A 16,233-nucleotide genomic window follows, 5' to 3' on the forward strand; every position below is an offset into this window, starting at 1 on the left:
GTGGGTTGCCATGCCCTCTTCCAGCCCACATTCCTACTCCGCTGCTTCTTTTCTGCAGCTGAGTAGAGCTGCCAGCATGAAATGCCAGTTGCCTAGAACACAGGCTCTAAGCGTGACTGCAGAATTGGTGAACGGAAGGGAAATCCGAGGAGAGCTAAACTTCCTCAGGAAAACAGGATGATCGCCAGATTCACGAACCATAACTTGTCGAGTTTTTGCAACCATAACTGACATTTGGGAACTCGTGTTTTCCCTTTCTCCTCTGTCTTCTCCCCCTTAACCCACCTTCAGCCTGAGGTGTGAAATTCTTTGAGACACTTCACCTCTTATCTAAACTTTCTTAGTGGAAACTTGGGATCCTCAACTTTCTTACTCTGTGACAGCACACCAAATGATAACGACGCAGGCTTATTTAGGAAGGACAGTAAAAGTGATTTTCAACAGTGTTTGGGGGCCTGGGGAAATCTCAAGTGAGCTGTAGGGGAGCAGAATTTGCCACCCCAAAATGTCTCTTTGGCATGTTATTTTAACTTGGTTGTTTTCTAAAAAACAGTAGACAAGGAGAAAATCCTGAAAACCTAGTAGGAGTTACCTTTTTGTAACAAGAAACATTTACATTTATAAGGGAAACCTCCATTTGTAAGAATGTCTACCTTGCTGTACCCAGAAGATGATGACCAAACCTCTACAAACTCTTGCCAACTGGAGAAGGCAAAGACTTAAGTTGCATAACAACCTACTTTTGTTTATCGTGCTTTTCCTGGTAATTTTCCATAACTGACCCTCCCCACCCTCAACATCCTCTTTTGAGCCAAATTACTTTGGCTTGGGAAAATCATTCTAGAAAAAGAGGAATGGCTCTGGCTATTGTTAAAAGAGCAGATGTGAAGGTATAAGCAGTCAAAGCTAAGAGGTTTACCCAGTTACTGTTAGAAGCATTTGCCAGCGTGATTCATAAATTAGATGGCTGAGAAAGTGGACCACAGCAGGCTGGTGAAACCCCTCTTTAGTTTTTATTGAATCTGTATTTGAGCAAACAGTCTCTGGCAGCTATTCTCAGAACACATTGAATTACCCGGGAAAGAGCTGCTGCTGCTGCTAAGTTGCTTCAGTCGTGTCCGACTCTGTGCAACCCCATAGACGGCAGCCCACCAGGCTCCCCCATCCCTGGGATTCTCCAGGCAAGAACACTGGAGTGGGTTGCCATTTCCTTCTCCAATTGGGAAAGAGCAAATGGGCACAAAACCCAGAGTCTGTTGAAAACTGAATGTTTAATGTTTGTTTTTCTTTGGAAATATAGGTAGGCCAGTAGGACTTTGTCCCCATTCTCCCTCAGTCAATAGTGTTTTCTACTTCCTGGAGGTAGAAGAGTGATCCTTATTTCCATGTGGGCTTCATCCTCCTTTAACCATTGACTTCTGTTACTAAAGAAGTTTCACACTTATAGACCTAAAATTTTTTGTTATGAAGGAATTGATAGATTAATCTCTTCCCTCCATCACCTACTTTTATAATTACCCTTGGGGACAGAACTAAACCTATGTACTCTGTCTAAAGGGAAAAGCACACTAGCACCAAGTCCATAGAAGGAGAACCCATGCTTCCTGTGTCTTTGTGCAGGGAAACTATTGGTTTGAAGGAGAGAGTGAAAAGCATTTCAAAATAAAGGGGATGGCTTTAAGTTCAAGCTGTCAGAACACTTTTTAAATATACGAGCATTTTTTTCAATTGGCAGTGCAATTGCTTCCCATCTATTGAAGGTAAGGTAAGTGAAGTCACTTAGTCGTGTCCGACTCTTTGCAACCCCATGAACTGTAGCCCACCAGGCTCCCCCATCCATGGGATTTTCCAGGCAAGAGTACTGGAGTGGATTGCCATTTCCTTCTCCAGGGGAATCTTGCCAACACAGGGATCAAACCGGGTCTCCCACATTGCAGGCAGACGCTTTGCAGTTTGAGCCACCATGGCGCTTCCCATTTGTTGAAGTTACTGACAAAAAGATATAGCATTCATTAATCATAGATTATGGGTAGTCCTTCAGTATTCAACAGGAATTAGTTCCAGGACTTGCCAAGGAATCTAAACCCGATGCTCAAGCCCCTTATATAAAATGACATAGTATTTGTACTAATACATAATCTGCACACATCCTCCCTATACTTTAAATGATCTCTGCTGCTGCTAAGTCACGTCAGTGGTGTCCGACTCTGTACGACCCCATAGACGGCAGCCCACCAGGCTCCCCGTCCCTGGGATTCTCCAGGCAAGAACACTGGAGTGGGTTGCCATTTCCTTCTCCAGTGCATGAAAGTGGAAAGTGAAAAGTGAAACTGAAGTCACTAAGTCGTGTCTGACTCTTAGCAACCCCATGGACTGCAGCCCACCAGGCTCCTCCATCCATGGGATTGTCCAGGCAAGAGTACTGGAGTGGGGTGCCATTGCCTTCTCCTAAATGATCTCTAGATTACTTATAATACTTAATACAATGTAAATACTATGTAAACAGTTGCTGGGACACACTGAATTTAAAATTTTGCTTTTTAGAACCCTCTAGAATTTTTTTTTCAAATATTTTCAGTCCATAGTTGGTTGAGTCTGAGGATGGGGAACCTGTGGATATGGAAGGTTAACTGTAGCTTCTCATTGTAGGTATTTTGAGTAAGCATTTCAGTTCAGTTGCTTAGTTGTGCCCGACTCTTTGAGACCCCATGGACTGCAGCACACCAGGTTTCCCTGTCCATCACCAATTCCTGAAGCTTACTCAAACTCATATCCATTGTGTCAGTGATGCCATCCAACCATCTGATCCTCTGTCATCCCCTTCACCTCCTGCCTTCAATCTTTCCCAGATTCAGGGTCTTTTCAAACGAGTCAGTTCTTCCCATCAGGTGGCTAAAGTATTGGAGTTTCAGCTTCAGCATCAGTCCTTCCAAAGAATATTTAAGACTGATTTCCTTTAGGATGGACTGGTTTGATGTCCTTGCAGTCCAAGGGACCCTCAAGAATCTTCTCTGACACTACAGTTCAAAAGGATCAATTCTTTGGCACTCAACTTTCTTCACAGTCCAACTCTCACATCCATACATGACTACTGGAAAAACCATAGCTTTGACTAGATGGACCTTTGTTGGCAAAGTAATGTCTCTGCTTTTTAATTGCTATCTAGGTTGGTCATAGCTTTTCTTCCAAGGAGCAAGTGTCTTTTAATTTCGTGGCTGCAGTCACCATCTGCAGTGATTTTGGAGCCCAAGAAAATAAAGTTTCTCACTGCTTCCTTTGTTTCCCCACCTATTTGCCATGAAGTGATGGGACCAGATGCCATATCTTAGTTTTCTGAATATTGAGTTTTAAGCCAACTTTTTCACTCTCTTCTTTCACTTTCATCAGGAGACTCTTTAGTTCCTCTTCATTTTCTGCTATTAGGTGGTGTCATCTGCATATCTGAGGTTATTGATATTTCTCCCAGCAATCTTGATTCCAGCTTGTGCTTCATCAAGTGTGGCATTTCACATGATGTGCTCTGCATAGAAGTTAAATAAGCAGGGTGACAATATACAGCCTTGACATACTCCTTTCCTGATTTGGAACCAGTCTGTTGCTCCATGTCCAGTTCTAACTGTTGCTTCTTGACCTGCAAACAGATTTCTCAGGAGGCAGGTCAGGTGGTCTGGTATTCCCATCTCTTTCAGAATTTTCCACAGTTTGTTGTGATCCACACAGTCAAAGGCTTTGGCATAGTCAATAAAGCAGAAGTAGATGTTTTTCTGAAACTCTTGCTTTTAAGATGATCCAGCGGATGTTGGCAATTTGATCTCTGGTTCCTCTGCCTTTTCCAAATCCAGCTTGAACATCTGGAAGTTCACGGTTCACCTTCTGTGAAGCCTGGCTTGGAGAATGTTGAGCATTACTTTGCTAGCCTGTGAGATGAGTGCAATTGTGCAGTAGTTTGAACATTCTTTGGCATTGCCTTTCTTTGGGATTGGAATGAAAACTGACCTTTTCCAGTCCTGTGGCCACTGCTGAGTTTTCCAAATTTGCTGGCATATTGAGTAAGCATTGAGATGCATTTTAATGAAACAGTAAAAATTTCTTTTTATTTTAAAATCTTATTTTCTGTTTTCATCACCTCATTGTACCAAGGTGAAAAGAAAAACAATTAGAATAAAAGTTGCTACTGCTAAGCCACTTCAGTTGTGTCCGACTCTGTGTAACCCCATAGATGGCAGCCCACCAGGCTCCCCGTCCCTGGGATTCTCCAGGCAAGAACACTGGAGTGGGTTGCCATTTCCTTCTCCAGTGCATGAAAGTGAAGTCGCTCAGTCGTGTCCGACTCTTAGCGACACCATGGACTGCAGGCTACCAGGCTACTCCATCCATGGGATTTGCCAGGCAAGTGTACTGGAGTGGGGTGCCAGAATAAAAGTAATCACTCATTATTCACCAACTCGCTTTTGGCATTGTCAGTTCTATGGACGGATTGCTGCTGCTGCTAAGTTGCATCCAACTCTGTGCGACCCTATGGACTGTAGCCTGCTAGGCTCCTCTGTCCATGGGATTCTCCAGGCAAGAACACTGGAGTGGGTTGCCATTTCCTTCTGCAATGTATGAAAGTGAAAATTGAAAGTGAAGTCGGTCAGTCGTGTCCGACTCTTCGCGACCCTATGGACTGCAGCCTACCAGGCTCCTCTGCCCATGGGATTTTCCAGGCAAGAGTACTGGAGTGGGGTGCCATTGCCTTCTCCTGCATTGATGGTGGATTTATTCAATTTTACAGCGGAAGATTGGACACTCACAGTCATTTGTGGACAGGTAAAGATGAAAGGAAAGAGAAGCCCAGGAATATGATAAGGATATTTCTGAAGGTTAATGCTAGGAGGTTGAGGTCAGGTGCAGGATGCTAACAGCTGTCACATAACCTTCTCTGGAAGTGCTTTCCCGGTTCTATAAAACCTACTTAGCACCTGTTCATGAGACCAAATTCTGTGGGTAAACAGAAAGTACAGTGGGGCAGCATCCTCCTGGGGGACCCCATCTTCTCTGCAGGCTTTTGCAAGGCAGTTCTTGGAGCTGGCCCAAGAAACAACATCTTTGGGATCCAGATATTGCATGGGAACAATGAAACCTCAATCCTTTCTTGTGCAGGAGTAAGAACCAGGGATGTCAGAAAAAGCCAACTTGGGGACAAAAGGCCACATTTATCAAACTTTGCCTCCTAGAACAAATCTCTAATCCAAATGTGGGTTAATAGTTGACCAAATCATGCCCAGGGAAGAGGTGAATGACTCTCACTGTTTGTTCAAGAGCAGTGGCCTTGGTCTGTGTGTCACTGTCAGGGTTGGGAATTTTCAGACCTGGTCTCTCCACCCTGTTCATCTGATCACTGTGTGATCAGAACTAGGAGGGACCTCCAGATTCACTTGGCTGGAACCCATCTCAAGGAACAAATTGCTGGAACCCCTCTGAAGTTGGAGGGAAACTTCCAGATTTTTGTAAGATTCTTCCATCTGGGTCATCCATTGCTTTATTTCTTTGTTTTTTTGTTTATATACTATACCCATCCATCCATTTTAATGAAACTATTTTCCCTTATTTTAAAGCCTCTGGGCCCAAGCTAAGAAGTAAATGTTTAAGATGAAAGTTTAAGATGAAAACAGATTTCTTTGGGGGATATCCTATATGCAGATAAAGGCAAATTAGTGCCACTGGGAGCAAGTGGAGGGCTAGGACAGATTTCTAAATTGTGACAAAATCCCCAAAGCCTGGGGAAAGCTGTTTGTTGAAGGGTATCTGGAGCCCCAGCTCACCCCTACCTCCCCAATATAGGTTTTGTATGACGCAGAACAGGAAAAGAAACAGAAACTATATTTTTAGCTCTTAGTTTTTTTTTCTTAAATATCTATTTATTTATTTGGCTGCACCAGCTGTTAGTTGTGGCACAGGGATCTTCAATCCTTGTTGCAGCATACAGGATCTTTAGCTGTGGCACTGGTACTCTTAGTTGTGGCATGAGGGATCTAGTTCCTTGACCTGGGATCAAGCCCCGGCCCCATGCATGGGAGTGTAGAGCTTTGGCCACTGCATCAGCAGAGAAGTCCAATCTCTGTTTACTTGTAAACTTCCCTGCTAACTTCTTTAAGAAAATTTTGGAGGATTTCCCTAGCAATCCAAGCAAGACTATGCTATGTTTTCACTGCCAAAGGCATGGGTTCAATTCCTTGTCAGGGAACTAGGATCCCATAAGCTGTGTGGTAAAGCAAAAAAGGAAGAAAGAAAGTTTTGGGTGCTCTTTGAAAGTGAAGTGGAACACATCCCAAGATCAAAAGAAGGTACACTGACCATAATTACTCATCATCAAAGGTTGGGGTAATTCTCTGGTACGTGAAGTTTGATGGCTCCCTTGAATACAAAATATTGCCTGTTGGAGAGGACAAGAATGTTAATTTTTATAAAGACCAAGGGATTAGTTTGAGACACAGGATAAAAATCTAAAGAACATTTGAAATAAATTCCACTGCTAATTACATGCTTGGGTCTAGAAGGATCTATGTAAATGAGTCTGACTATCCTTGACCAAATGTGAGGCTCTGTACCATTTGCCTAGGCAGATTCACTTCTGTGCCACAAACATTCTGTCTCCTATTTGTTTTTTTCCCAATTCCATTTTACCTCTCGTTTCCAGAAGTTTAGAATTGCAAACATGTGAGAACTGAAAACAATGTGTGAAGTGGGGGAGCAGATGTTAGACAGAGGTGGCCATAGTGTGTTTGTTGGGGTTTCGTTTCTGGATGTCTCAGCGAGTCAAAATTACAATAAGTCTAAGCAAACTTCAGCTGAGTTGTTACAGGATGAATTTTGCAAATTTAGTAAATCAGAAATAAAGATATTCCTTTACCTCCCCAGACTGAAACATGAAGGCCTTCAACCTCCCAACAAACAAGTACCTTTTTAGGGTGCCAAGCCCTGAGGTAGGGTCAGCACCTTAACTAGAGGTGAAGAGGGCTGGGCTTATACCCTGAGCCTTAAGGGAAGATACATACCAGTGAGAATGGGCTCACATCTTCCTATCATCTCTTTCTTTCAGCTGGTGGCTGTGCCACCAACTAAATCCATACAAACTTATCTTTACAATTCCATGGTCACTGGACATTTGCTATGAAACTAGAAACGTTCCCTGATGCCTTAATGAGAACCACGGAATTTCAGACTTTTACAGTGAGCAACTCTCATTTTATAGATAAGCAAATTTAGGTTTGGAGAGGAAAATGAAATCAGTCATTAAATATATATATATATTGTGGGTGTGCTGTGAGGCATGTAGTATGATTCAAGGTGGATAATATGCTCTCTGCCCTGTTGTAGATTATATGGCAGTAGGAAACACTTATTCTGGAGGAGGGCATGGCAACCTACTCCAGTATTCTTGCCGGAATAATGCTGTGGACAGAAGATCCTGGTGGGCTTCAGTCCATGCAGTCACAGAGAGTCGGTAACGACTGAGTGACTGAGTGGGGATGCAAGAAACACTTATAAGTGAATAGGTAATTGTTTGCTTAAGATCCCATGAATAATGGTTTGGGAATGGCAGGCATGAAACCTGATGACAGCTAAATCTTTATTTGTGATATCCTGAACTTTGTGACTTTTGCTTTGACACACGTATCTAGTGAGGTGTCCTTGGTCTTAATATCTAAGGCATAGAGTGTTTGGACAGAGACTGTGGCCAGGCCTGCCAGCTCACACCCTCTTCTGTGATCAGCAATATTCTCTGTACAATATTGATTCTGCCTACAAGGACCCACTGTTACTGCCAAGCAAGGGAGACAACATTCCTATCCCTCACTGCCACCTAATGACTCTTTTGGGTATAATCAGCTCAGGTTCTACTAGATTTTTGAACTCGGATTCTGGCCTCTGTGCACAGTGTGACCATTAAGGATACTTCCTGCCTTGACTGCCATTCTACAACTCCTTTTGACGTTAAAAGGCAATATTTCTCCATTGCAGAGCAGGAGACTTAACTGATTACAATTCAAGAAGAGTGTCTTCCAAAAAAGTAGAAAAAGAAAACACACCCAGGAGACTGAAACACCCTGTAAAGGTAAAGAGCTTGGTGCATGGGGAGCAGGCAGCCCAGCGGCTGTGGTGGAGCAGTGGCCTGTAGGACGGCTTGTCATTCTTTTAGGCGTGACTCTCCCGGTCGTCTACCACTTTCTTGTTAACCTCCCCAAAATACTCTTGCCAATTCTATTACAAATGATACTCTTATGTGCCTAATGGAAACCATTTCAGAGGCTATTTCTTTCTTTCAGTATTGAGGAATGACCAAAGAATCTTAGGGTATAATTTGGTAATTCTTTGGTAGTATACCAAATTTGTCTATAGATAAGATAAAACAGACAAAGGTAGATCAATGCCCGATGCTGATTAGAAAGAGAGATCATTTTGCTCAATCTTCCTATGTAGGCTCACGTGCCTTCCTATGTAACCAGCGGAACCCTGAATCCTTTTGTCTTTCTAGAGTCACAGTTGTGCCCCCAGGACTGTTTAGCATCACTACAGGTTTGGTGTTATAATTGGTGGTCTCTTTAAGGGCTATAAAAATATTTAACATGAAAATGTTTATTGATTTACACATAAGAAAAACACAATATAAAAATAATTTAATATCCATGACTCTATACTGTTTATTTTTAAATTTAGAATTCATAAAGATTATAGTTCAGTTAAAAATAAATTGAAGGTCAAATCTTTCTCCCATTTAAGAATTTCTCAGCATGTGTGATAATTGCCAAGAAATCATAGCCAATTATAAAATGAATGAGTTATTCATGGGAAAACAATTTGAAAAACAAAAATTATAAAAATCAGTTTCCAATTCACAGTGGAAAGTTATTTTTGTTGTTGGATGTGAGGGCATTCACATATATTTGGTGAGATGTGGAGTAGAACGATCGTGGTTTATAAAAAGGCCCTGTTTGTCACATTTTTTTCCAAAGAACTGAAGGTAGAGCAGAAACTACCTGTTACAAACAACAAATATCTTTCAGTTCTCACGTTTCAGAAGACATAAAGTCTTAGTGACTTGTAAGAAATTTGTGATCTATTTTATTATATTCTATCCAGTGTTCTTGCCTGGAGAATCCCAGGAATGGTGGAGCCTGGTGGGCTGCCGTTTATGGGGTCGCACAGAGTCGGACACGACTGAAGCGACTTAGCAGCAGCAGCAGCATGCCTATTTAATTCTAGTTTTAATTATCTGTCATTGAGTTAAAATTGTGCCCCAGAAAGAAACACAGTATTTGCTCTCTGGGTGTGTTGAGTGTCTGTGAGACACCATTCCTAAAATGTTTGAGTTTTGCAGTTTGGGTTGACTGCTCTTGAGAGGTGATAGCAGCTTTCTTCTTTTGAAGAAGATATTAAGAAATCAATACAGGAAATTATAAAGCCTTTGATTTGATGAAGAGATCTAAGGTATTTTGTTTGCTTGTTTTACCACATGGTAATACCATTTGCCTATGGTGTATCAGCCAATGTAGGTATGTATTCAGGGAAACTGAAAAATATCCTCTGAGAATAATCCTATTTGTTCCCAGTGCAAGAAGATCCTAAGAATAAGCTTGAGTTCCTCTTCCTCCAGTCCTCTGGAAGAGCTAGAGGATGAAGCCAGTGTCTTTTAATTTCATGGCTGCAGTCTCTGTCTGCAGTGATTTTGGAGTTCAAAAAAATTAAAATCTGTCACTTACTTCCACGTTTTCCCCTTCTATTTGGCGTAAAGTGATGAGACCAGATGCCATGATCTTAGTCTTTTTAACACTGAGTTTTAAGCTAGCTTTTTCATGTTCAATAAGAGGCTCTTTAGTTCCTCTTCACTTTCTGTCATTAGAGTGTTATGATCTCTGGTTCATCTGCTTCTTTGAAACCCAGTTGTATATCTGAAAGTTCTAGGATCACATTTTGCTGAAGCCTAGCTTGAAAGATTTTGAGCATAACTTGCTAGAATGTGAAATGAGCACAACTGTATGGTAGTTTATATAATAATTCCACCTTTGGCCATGAACCACCTATTTCTTGGGGAATTAGGTCTGCTTCCATTCACCTCAGCACCTCAGGGTGCAACTGCTCTCCTTATAGTCAACTGATGGGATCTGTGCCTGGGATCTGTCTTCAACAATCCTCTGATCGCCCCTTCCCTGGGATTTGAGGTTCCATAGAAGTCCCTCTTCTTCATAGCTTTCAGCATCTATCTTACTGTCTCATCTCAGTAAACTGGTACTCCCATCCCCTCCCCATGGAGGCTACATCCCGTATTATGGAGGCACTTGGTGTGTCTTAATGGTCTTTGTCTTCCAGGACCTAGCATGGTGCCTGGTATCCAGTAGGGACTACTATAGTGTTTGTTATTAAATTAGCTAATAACTGAATTAAAGAGTGTGAATGGATTTTGTAATGTTACAACTGATAGAAAGGTACATTTTCAGTGATCCTCAGAGATGGGAAAGATCAGCTGAGGCTGGAGTTGTGTTCAGAAGACTTTTAAACTGATTTTTCAAAGGAATCAATAGACAAAACAGAGGAAACTAACGAGAAAAGGAAAAGAATGTCGCTAAGTAGTGATGGACACCTGACTCATCATACCGGTCAGAGAGAAAAGTCCTTGCCCTTTTAGTCTAATTTGGCGATGCTGTTCTGTTTCCTACTTAATCTCCTTTTGCCCTTTGCAGGAGCCTTTTTTTGCAAGACATGGTCATGGTCTTGAGCCCCCTGTTTTTGGTTTTCATGCTGGATCTGGGCCTGACCCCACAAACCCTGGCACAAGATGATCGGTACAGGGAATTTCTAAGGAAGCACTATGATCCTAGCTCAAAAGGCCATGATGACAGATACTGTAATACCATGATGGCGAGAAAACACATGACTAAACCCTGCAAAGACACCAACACCTTTGTTCATGGCAACAGTGATAACATCAGGGCCATCTGTGATGATAGAAATGGAGAACCTTACGGAGACGGCCTTAGAAGAAGCAGGTCTGCCTTCCAGATCACCACCTGCAGGCATATAGGAGGGTCCCCCAAGTCTCCTTGCCGGTATAGAGCCTTCAGCGCAAACAGAATCATTGTTATTCGCTGTGAAGATGGCTTTCCTGTCCACCTTGAGAAGACCTTTATCCCTCCAAAACCGTAGTCCAGAGCTGGCTCTGCTCTTCCTTGCCTTTCCCCCTCGCATTATGGCAACATGCATTGCTAGGAATCCAGAACATGAGCTGTTGATCTTTTCTTTTATGCTTTATAATATGCTTCATAAATAAAAAGTCTCTGAAATCAGCAAGAATCAGTCTTCTCACTGATCCCTAGTCTATTGATCTTCCCCCATTTTCTCTATTCAGCTTCCCCCTGAGAGGGTTGGATGGGAGAGCAATGCCTTTTTCCTTATCAGTCATTTCCATCTCAGGTAACAGGGGGCAGACTTTTCCTTTCTGTGAAGGTTGGGATGTTAAATTTATCTTTCAGAGATTGCTGGAAAACTTTTTCAAGAAAATAGAGAAAACACACCCAGTAGGCTGAAAAGTGTGATGTAAGCTTAAATCAAATCCCTTATGATTACACAATAGAAGTGACAGATAGATTCAAAGGATTAGATCTGGTAGACAGAGTGAACAATGCAAAAGAATAGAGGAAAACAACAGAATGGGAAAGACTAGAGATGTCTTCAAAAAAATTAGAGATACCAAGGGAATATTTCATGCAAAGATGGACACAATAAAGGACAGAAATGGTATGGACCTAACAGAAGCAGAAGAGATTAATAAGAGGTGGCAAGAATATACAGAAGAACTATACAAAAAAAGCTCCTCATGACCCAGATAACCACGATGGAGTGAGCACTCACCTAGAGCCAGACATCCTAGAGTGTGAAGTCAAGTGGGCCTTAGGAAGCATCACTACGAGCAAAGCTAGTGGAGGTGATGGAATTCCAGCTGAACTACTTCAAATCCTAAAAGATGACGTTGTTAAAGTACTGCACACATTATGCCAGCAAATTTGGAAAACTCAGCAGTGGCCACAGGACAGGAAAAGGTCAGTTTTCATTCCAATGTCAAAGAAGGGCAGTTCCAAAGAATGTTCAAACTACTGTACAATTGGGCTCATTTCACATGCTAGCAAGGTAATGCTCAAAATCTTTCAACCTAGCCTTCAACAGTACATGAATTGAGAATTTCCAGATGTACAAGCTGGATTTAGAAAAGGCAGAGAAACCAGAGATCAAATTGTCAGCATCCACTGGATCATAGAAAAAGCAAGGAAATTTCAGAAAAACATCTACTTCTGCTTCATTGACTACATCAAAGCCTTTGACTGTGTGGACCACAATAAACTGTGGAAAATTCTGAAAGAGATGGGAATACCAGACCATCTTACTTGCCTCCTGAGAAACCTGTATGCAGGCCAAGAAGCAACAGTCAGAACCAGACATGGAACAATGGACTGGTTCAAAATCGGGAAAGGAGTATGTCAAGGCTGTATATTGACACCCTGCTTATTTAACTTATATGCAGAGTGCATCATGTGAAATGCGGGGCTGGAGGAAGCAAAAGCTGGAATCAAGATTGCTGGGAGAAATAGCAACAACCTCAGATATGCAGATGATACCACTTTAATGGCAGAAAGCAAAGAGGAACTAAAATACCTCTTGATGAAGGTGAAAAAGGAGAGTGAAAAAGCTGGCTTAAAACTCAACATTCAGAAAACTGAGATCATGGCATCTGGTCCCATCAGTTCATGGCAAATAGATGGAGAAAAAATGGAAACAGTGACAGACTTTATTTACTTGGGCTCAAAATCACTGTGCATGATGACTGCAGCCATGAAATTAAAACACACTTGCTCCTTGGAAGAAAAGCTATGACAAACCTAGATAGCATATTAAAAAGCAGAGATATCACATTGCTGAAAAAAGCCTGTATAGTCAAAGTTATGGTTGTGAGCTTGGGACCATAAAGAAGGCTGAGCACCAGTGAATTGATGCTTTTGAACTGTGGTGTTGGAGAAGACTCTTGAGAGTCCCTTAGACTGCAAGGAGATTGAAGGCAGGAGGAGAAGGAGACAACAGAAGACGAGACAGTTGGATGGCATCACCAACTCAATGGACATAAATTTGAGCAAGCTCCAGGAGATGGTAAAGGACAGGGAAGCCTGGCATGCTGCAGTCCATGGGGCTGCAAAGAGTTAGACATGACTGAGTGACTGAACAGCGATAAAACAGGCAAGGTAGATCAGTGTCAGATGCTGATTAGAAAACTCACCCTATGACATGCCTTCCCATGTAAGCAGCAGAATCCCGAATCCTTTTGTCTTTCTAGATCTACAGTTGTACTCCCAGGATTGTTTAGCATCACTACAGGTTTAGTGCTACAACTCGTGGCCTCTTTAAGGGCTACAAAAATATTTAATATGAAAATATGTTTATTGACCTACAACAAGAAAAGCACAGTATAAAAGCACAGTATAAAAATTAATAATTTAATATCCATGACACTATACCACTTCTGTTTAAGTTTAGGATTCATAAAGATTATAGCACATTTAAAAATAAATCAAAGATCAGATTTTTATGCCAGTCTAAGAATTTCCAGCATGTGTGATGATTGACGAGAAAACATAGTCAATTATAAATTGGATGAGTTACCATTGGAAAACAATTTGAAAAACCAAGTTATAAAAATCAGTTTCCAATTAACATTGGAAAGTTCTTTTTATTGTTAGACATGAGGACATTCACATATCTTTGGTAAAATGTGAAGTAGGATCATGGTGGTTTTTTAAAAAGGCCCTATTCATTCAATTTTCCTCCGAAGAACTGATGGTATAGTCAGAAACTATCTGCTACAAACAATAGGCATCTTGCAATGCTCCAATTGTCAACTTTCAGAAGAAATAAAATCTTAGTGGCTCATAAGAAGCTTGTTTTCTATTTTGTTATAAATTATGCCTGTCTAATTCTATTTTTAATTTTCTATCATTGAGTTAAAATCATGTCCCAGCAAGAAGCACAGTATTTACTCTCTGGCTGTGCTGAGTGTCTGTGACATACCATTCTTGGGATGTGTGAGCTTTACAGTTTTAGTTGACTGCTCCTAAGTGATGATGGCAGCTCTCCATTCTTTTGAGGAAGATGTTAAGAAGTCAATACAGCAAATTATAAAGCCTTTTATTGAAGGAAAAGGTCTGAAGTGTTTTGTTGTTTATTTGTTTAACCACATGATAATACCATTTGCCTGTTGTGTAACTGTCCACATAGGCCTTCAGGGAAAATATTCTCTGAGAATAATCCAAACTGTTCCCAGTGCAAGAAGCTCTCAAGAGTAAGCTTGAATTCCTCTTCCTCCAGTTCTCTGTAAGAGCTGACCCCAGACCCACTCCCAAGTATGACACAGATTTTTCCACACTTGTCCCTGTTCTTTCTAAATAGTAATAACTCCACTTTTGGCCATGAAACACTTACTTCTTGGGGAATCAGTTCTTCTACTTCTGCTTCCATTCAGTACCTGGTGAAACTGCTTTCACTGCTCTCCTCACAATCAACTAATGGATTGACTTGCCCCGGACTCCGTCGTCAACAACCCTCTCTGATCGCCCTTCCCTGGGCTCAAGGTTCCCTGAAAATCCCTCATCTTCATAGCTCTCAGCGTATATCTTATTGTCTCATCTTTGTATATTGGTGCTCTGATCCCTTCCCTGTGGCTGATCTCCCTGTGGGTGCTATACCCTGTATTAGGGAGGCACTTCATATGTCTTAACAGTCTTTGTGTTCCAGGACCTAGCATGGTGTCTGGTACCCAGTCAATAAATGAATTAAAGAGTGTGAATGGATTTTTTAATGTTACCACTGATAAAAATGTAAATTTTCAGTGATCTTCAGGGATAGGAAACAGTGTTTGCATTTGGAAGTTGTGTTCAGGAAACTTTTAAATTGACTTTCCAAAGAAATCGATTGACAAGACAGATGAGACCACTGAGGAAAGGAAAAGAAAAAGATATACCTAGTGGCAGAGGATGCGTGATTCACGGCACCCCATCATAAAAACAAATCCCTGTCCTTTTAGCCTAGTTTGGCAATGCTGTTCCATGCCCTACTGCATCTCTTTTTGCCCTCGGCAGGAGCCTTTGTTGGAAGAGATGGTGATGGTCCTGAGCCCTCTGTTTTTGGTCTTCATGCTGGGTCTGGGTCTGACCCCACTGGCCCTGGCTCAAGATGACTACAGATACAGAGACTTCCTGAACAAGCACTACGATGCCAATCCAAAGGGCCGGAATGACAGATATTGTAATAGCATGATGGAAAATCGACACCTGACCAGACCTTGCAAAGACACCAACACCTTTATTCATGACAACAGTAATAACATCAAGGCTATCTGTGACGACAGGAATGGAGAACCTTACAGAGGCAATCTCAGGATAAGCAAGTCTAAATTCCAGGTCACCACCTGCAAGCATATAGGAGGTTCCTCCCGGCCTCCATGCCGGTACAGAGCCACAGCAGACAACAGAGTCATTGTTATCGGCTGTGAAAATGGCTTGCCCGTCCACTTTGATGAGTCCTTTATCACTCCACACCAGTAGCCCAGAGCTGGCTCTGCTCTTCCTTCCTTGCATTTTCCCCTTACACTGCAGCAACATTCATTGATAAGAATCCAGAAAATGAGCTGCTGATCTTTTCAGCTTTACAATATGCTTCATAAATAAAAAGTCTCTCAAATCAGTAAGAATCAAAGTCTTCTCACTGATTCTTGGTCTATTGATCTTTCTGCATTTTCTCTGTTCACCTGAGAGAGTTGGATGGTAGAGCAATGCCTCTTTCCTTATCAGTCAGTTCCTTTTCAGGCATTCAGGGGGTGGAATTCACCTTTCTGTGAAGGGGTGTGTGTGTTAGTCATCCAGTCATATTCCATTATTTGGGATCCTGTGAACTGTAGCCCACCAGTCTCCTTTGTCCATGGAATTTTCGAGTGGGTTGCTGTTTCCTCCTCCAGGGGATCTTCCCAATCCAGGAATTGAACCCACATCTCTTGTGTCTTCTGCATTGGCAGGCAGATTCTTTACACTGCACCACCTGGGAAGCCCTTTGGGACTAAATACCAATAGATTAATTACATTTTCTTTCCCTCTCTCTCTCTCACACACAGATGCACATATTTGAAATCCTGCATAAATAACAAAACCTATTCAAGGT

General features: G+C 41.8%; 2 protein-coding genes across 2 annotated transcripts; both read left to right on the forward strand.

Moving 5' to 3' along the window:
* The first annotated feature begins 10,684 nt into the window (after window positions 1–10,684).
* On the forward strand, window positions 10,685–11,331 carry LOC120853342 (angiogenin-2-like). Its single transcript, XM_040227085.1, has one exon. The coding sequence runs from the start codon at window positions 10,741–10,743 to the stop codon at window positions 11,182–11,184; it is 444 nt and encodes a 147-aa protein (XP_040083019.1). The 5' UTR covers window positions 10,685–10,740; the 3' UTR covers window positions 11,185–11,331.
* A 1,856-nt stretch (window positions 11,332–13,187) lies between these two features.
* LOC120853341 (angiogenin-1-like) lies at window positions 13,188–15,769 on the forward strand. Its single transcript, XM_040227084.1, has 2 exons — window positions 13,188–14,423; window positions 15,159–15,769. Exon 2 carries the CDS (start codon window positions 15,177–15,179, stop codon window positions 15,621–15,623), a length of 447 nt encoding a protein of 148 aa, XP_040083018.1. The 5' UTR covers window positions 13,188–14,423; window positions 15,159–15,176; the 3' UTR covers window positions 15,624–15,769.
* The last annotated feature ends 464 nt before the right edge of the window (window positions 15,770–16,233 follow it).

This window comes from Oryx dammah, unplaced genomic scaffold, assembly GCF_014754425.2.
Source record: "Oryx dammah isolate SB20612 unplaced genomic scaffold, SCBI_Odam_1.1 HiC_scaffold_26, whole genome shotgun sequence".
In the NCBI taxonomy this organism is placed as follows: Eukaryota; Metazoa; Chordata; class Mammalia; order Artiodactyla; family Bovidae; genus Oryx; species Oryx dammah.

Bases quoted from the DNA above. Each gene is read 5' to 3' on its own strand.
- LOC120853342 (XM_040227085.1), top strand. From the start codon at position 10,741: ATGGTCATGGTCTTGAGCCCCCTGTTTTTGGTTTTCATGCTGGATCTG.
- LOC120853341 (XM_040227084.1), top strand. From the start codon at position 15,177: ATGGTGATGGTCCTGAGCCCTCTGTTTTTGGTCTTCATGCTGGGTCTG.